A 5,808-nucleotide genomic window follows, 5' to 3' on the forward strand; every position below is an offset into this window, starting at 1 on the left:
CGCGGCGGCCCAGGGTCTGTCGTCTATACTTTCTTCTCGACTATTATCCAACATTCAAACAAATTTACCTGTATATTGACAAAAATAGATAAGATATATATATTATAATTATTTTTTATATATTAATACAGGCTTCTTTGTTATAAATTCCCTGGAAAATATCCGAAAACGTGTAATAAATTTCGTGATTATAATCCTGCACAGTGCTCTATGGTCATTTTTATTAGGTTTAATCAAAATTATAATTATTTAAGATTTTATTTTATTTTATTTGTAGTTTATTGACTATTTAAAGTAGTGTTTACAAATATATTAGCAATTTCCTGATAACCTATATTTTGACAATAATATAAGCTTCGTGAAACTTTGTTTGATTCAAGACTGATATTGCCAAATGTTATTAAGAACATCATTGGACCTTTCCATAGTAGGCTTCAGTAACTCATATAAGGAGTTAGATTATATATAAACACCGCATGTAGACATGCAAAATGAGAGTTTTATCAAAATTTATAGGTGAAAACCATGACGTGACTCTAATATTTTATGTTTATTTCCTTACAGCATTCACGTTATTAGGTGCTGTTAATTTTTATGTTTCACAAAGAAAAAATATATTTAAACACTCGGAATCGAATGCTCAAATATTAGAACCTCGTTAAGATGAACAAACCCGATACTAAACCTCGAACCCTTTTCCCGAAAATTAAAAAAATACTATTTTTGAGCGATGAAACCTGATTTTTAAAATATTTTATAATAATACAATAGTTATATTATTATTATCGACACACTATAAAAACCACAGATGTTTCTGAAGTAGTTATCTCACGAATCCAATTACTTATGTACAGTTTTAACATTTGGGTATCAATTATAATAACCTATATAAATATAAATAAGCATCATAAAATCTGGTCAAATTACTTTAAAGCGTGAATCACTTGTCACGGTTCCAGTCCCAGGTTTGCTCCTCGTGGGTGGGGGGGGTGAGAGTCAGACTGGCCTTAATAACAAACTTGATCTAAGATGCTGTCTCTCTCCCACCCCAGCCTGAGACTGTTAGGCCACCTACCTTACACCAACACGACGAGAACTGTCATATCTTCATCTAAGAGGTGTGTTGTGTGATGATGTGAAGTAGTGTTGACAGGACCACAGTGGAAATAAGCTTATCTCAAGTTTCTTATCCTGTGTTTATATCACTCCAACCCAAGCCATTTAAAGCTTATTTCAGTCGTAATTTACCGTGATTAGATGAAGGAATAATCTAATAAACTGTATGAGGAAACAACTAACCATTAATACTTTTTATTTTGAAATGACGGGAAATATTATTGTTAGTAATATATAATGACAAGGTTCTGGGTTATCTAGCTACCAAATAAAATATAACTATATTTCTTACCTTCACATATTCAGGTTTTGTCTCTGATTTTTCCCATAAATAAAGACACTGCAGTCATCCACTAAGTTTTCCGAGTGTCTGAATGTGTATTACTGTATACTTATGTTACAGTACTCGGAAACATTGAAGTTGTGTCCGCTAACTTGTACAGTCCATAATGATTAAAAAGTTTATGTGATATTTGGACCTGGCATTTGGAGCACAACTACAATAGAGTACCCCATTTTTTCTGTTCTTCCTAACCCTAAAGACCTAAACAGTTCACCTAACCTAATACCATGTGTTTCGAAGCATGGGATCATACATCGTGGATTTTGTTAAAATTTCAAACAAAGGTACTAGCTACTTTATATGCTGATTAAGGATCTAGATTCACAATTTAAAAATTCGAGTAATTAGTGTTAATTAATGATCTTTGAAGTAATTCAAGATATTTAGAGTACTGTATAGTATAGGTATAATTTTTTTTTCTGCTGGATAATGAAAGTCATACAGTATTATGTATAATGATCTATGTATTTACAGATTTTATACATCAGTAAATGAAGCAGCCAATAAGAGACATAATGATTTTGAAAAGAGATTACCAGTCACTCCACTTCATGGATGGACCTTGGCTCATGTGCAGAGGCTGAAGCAAGTTGTCCCAGGCAGCTGTCATTATTCAGATACATCCAGTAAAGAAATGACACAACAAGAGATCAAGAAGGCAGTTGAATCTATCTCAGATAAATTCACAGAAGCCATGGAGTTAATGAATGATGCAGTGAGTGATGGTTACAATTGAACTTTTACTTACCTAACCTTAAATTACTTTTTATTCCTTCCAGCATACAGAATCCTTGTAGATAACCCCACCTTTTACTAAATTATAGCACTGTACTGTATAAGACCTTAACCTCTTGATCCCACACCTCTTCAAATCCACTTAGGTCCTTTTAACTCAGCATTATTTGAAAACCTTACTTAGCTATCTGAAGTGTTGAGCTCACTTAACCTGTATGTAAAATAATATAGTGCAGAATAAGTCATTACTATACAGTGCACTGTATAGAAAACAATACAGTATACTGTGGTCCTATAATGAACATAAGAGCTTTAAGAAGTTAGACCATACCATAAAATGAGTGAGTTGGGGACCCCATCAATGGTATATAAAAACCAAGATACATTTAGCCATCATACTGTTTAATTCTTAATTAGAGAAAGACTAGGCATCATGCTTTATTCTGTTCAATTACTGTATTAAGTTAATCTGAAAATATTTTGTTATTTATTTATGTACAGTACGAGTGAATGATGTTCAAGTCAATACAGTACAGGTACTGTAGAGTACTGTATTGTATTTGCCCTTAGGCTTGTCAGGAAACAACTTTAATATCAAGTACACTAACATTAAGTTTGATTACATTTGAAGTCGATTCATTAACTTTTTAAAATTCTTTAGAGATCATCTGTAGGGACGGTCTACTTCTCTGAAGATATGGAAGACACACAAGCTCATGTTATGGAAACAATGGACGACTACAGGACATTGTTGGGGAAGCTAAATGACAGTCAAAAACAAAGAGTTATTCAGACTATAGGTAAGATATCCACTGTTGCAGGTCTACCATTAATTATTCCTCACATATAGGATTCCCTTCTGCAGGAGCTACCTGGAGGATACTGCCTAAAAATATTTTAATTATTAATTCATGTGTTCAAAGCTAAGGTGTGTTTTATGTGGTGGCTGTGCATCTATTGTGTGTTATCTGTCAACACTTACAGTACTTTCATTTATCATTAAATAAGACTAATATTCTTCAGTATTTATCTGAATCCTATATTATATCTCCCCATATACAGTAAACAGGAACAGGTTACCCAAGTATTTTGAACATCTTTTTATTTTTAATGTACAGTACAGTATTTAGTAATGAAACAACTACAGTAGGTATTATACTTACTGCATGTTCTCAGGCAACCTTGTAAGCTGTCAATTGCCTTTCTGCTTTGCTTCAGGGCTTAAGATGGAAGAGCTGAAAACACAGATGTCTCTGATGGAAGACTTGGCTAAGGAGTGAACATAAGTGTATTGCACAAATTTATCAATGTAACAAACTGACATTCAGCCATTGTAGTGAACTGAACGGCCGTTTATTTTGGGCTACCATGTGTTATGATGATCTTTATAACTAACAGTTTGTATAATACTTCTTCATTCAGTACCAATATTGAATTTCAGTGAAAAATTTAATAGGGCAGGAGCTGTAATCCAGACTTGAAGTACTGAATATTGTACCGTCAGTCAAAGATTCGTTCAAATAAATTTACTAAGAAATTATGTACAGTACGCTAACAGTTATTGATGCTTTTTGGGGGGGTCGCATTCTTATATGACCGTCTCTGGTATTGTCCGTCCAGAGGTGCGTTCTTTAACTTTTTCTTGTATCATCTGCCTAAAACCTACAAAAATCTATCCCCACCAAACTCTGTAGTTATTATCATCTGCAACTAGAGGTGTGCCTATGGCCAAGGTATTTCATTTTGAATATTTCTGCTAGTTGTGACGTCTTATGTGATTGAAAATTAACTTGTGGCGATGGAATTTACTTACTCTAGTTTTGGCAGCTGTTCAATCACAAGTAAGTGGGTGTTTGCTTTAGGTAAGATTGTATATAAAACTTATCAAGCACAATAGTGTTAATTTATTTAAAAATTAATATTACAACCAAATTATTTTGTTTTAATTTGAAGAAAAGTACTGATGTTATTGCTATTAATATCTACAATGTCATTCAAACATGACTGTGCAACTTTGCTAAACAAACACCTGTAGATGGGTGTTCAGTAAATATGTAACCTTGGAGAGCAATGCTATTATTATAACCATGTCCCATTCTTAGCATGCAGTGTTCAGTACTTATTGGTGGAGGATGAATTTACCCTTGAACGCTACAGAAAATCCCAACAAAATAAAGAGTACTCTACTGTACTTGCATTGACTACCTAAATCTATGAATTGTTATTACGTGTCATATGATAGTGTAGTATGTAAAGGGTAAGGTGTTCTTCCAATGGGGCATGGCAAGACTTTATCCACCTTATCATGTAGTATGCATGTTGCTTGATGCAGCTACAAAGAACACAGATAGTTATGCATTGTGCCTATATTATTGAAACTTGAATCCAGAAATATAAGGATGTCAGTGCCATGTGATAATCACTTCAACTAGCCACAGAAGGACTTGTCAAGTCTGTGGAAACTTCAAGACAAACTATTCTCTGATAAGGTCTTGGTGGGGAATGTCCAGTGACTACTCAGTTTTTATGAAAACCCATTAACCAAGATTATATCTCAAGCAGATTTCAACCCTTATACAGCACAGGGATATTGCATGTAGACACAGACTCTGTGAGTCAAAATTTACACTTACAGAAGGTCCTCAATCCATCTTGCTTTGGAAGGAGATACATTACTGTACAGTAATGTACAGCAGCTGGCCCTGTGAACAATGTAATAATTTTTCTCTTCTCCAAAGTAATACAATGATTTGATATTGAGAATTGTTTAAACACATTTATTGTTAAATATAAAATATACATAACAATTGTTCCTGTTTTATAATTTCTCCTGTCTGTGCATACTTCAGTCATGTAAGTTTAGTTTGAGTGTTGTATATTTAAAATACAAAATGCATTGGATATACAATACAAGGTACATACAACTAAGTTTGTCTAGTTTATTAAGCACAAAAATACAATACTGTGTGTCACTGCATTAATATATTTCACAAAAATTAAATTAAAAACTACAAAGGTGAACCTTTACCATCTTAGTATACTAATTCCCTTAGCTCTTACTAAACTATTAAATCATTACAACAAGAAGTCAGTAACTACACACCAAATCACTTCCTTAACAAGAGGAGATGAAGTTATATATCACAGTGGACTGTATTCTTAACACTACCTCATCCCATGGTAGAGAGCACTGACCTATTGAGATGATGGCTACTGTGTGAACTAGGTATTTAAAACGGGTTAATATGTATGACAAGAGAGAAGTTGACAAGGCAAGGAAGCAGTATAAAAGAAAGAGCCTGTCCCTCAAAAAACAATTTCATCAGTCAAAAGGATTATTTTTATAAACACAGTTTTCTGTACATATAAATGGTTGAGTGATTGGGTAAAATATCTGGCGTCGCAGCCTGTGGCAATTTGACAAAAATAAAAAGCATAAGTTAAAACTATATTATAAATTAAATAAACATTAAGTTTAAGTATCAAAATTACAAGAAAATTAAATATTACTATACTTTGAAAATTCTCCAAGCCAAAGCTATGATTTATTACTATCTATACTGAAATTTTGAACAAAATCCATTTTTTGGCCGAAATGACAAAAATTGTAAGTC

General features: G+C 33.1%; 1 protein-coding gene across 1 annotated transcript; it reads left to right on the top strand.

Annotated features, from left to right (window-relative positions):
• Window positions 1–984: 984 nt before the first annotated feature.
• Window positions 985–5,006, top strand: LOC121857143. The gene is made up of 4 exons (XM_042353035.1): window positions 985–1,118; window positions 1,934–2,174; window positions 2,856–2,994; window positions 3,413–5,006. Exons 1-4 carry the CDS (start codon window positions 1,030–1,032, stop codon window positions 3,472–3,474), a joined length of 531 nt encoding a protein of 176 aa, XP_042208969.1. The 5' UTR covers window positions 985–1,029; the 3' UTR covers window positions 3,475–5,006.
• Window positions 5,007–5,808: the final 802 nt, after the last annotated feature.

Source organism: Homarus americanus, unplaced genomic scaffold (assembly GCF_018991925.1).
Source record: "Homarus americanus isolate GMGI-L3 unplaced genomic scaffold, GMGI_Hamer_2.0 scaffold20465, whole genome shotgun sequence".
NCBI classification, from domain to species: Eukaryota; Metazoa; Arthropoda; class Malacostraca; order Decapoda; family Nephropidae; genus Homarus; species Homarus americanus.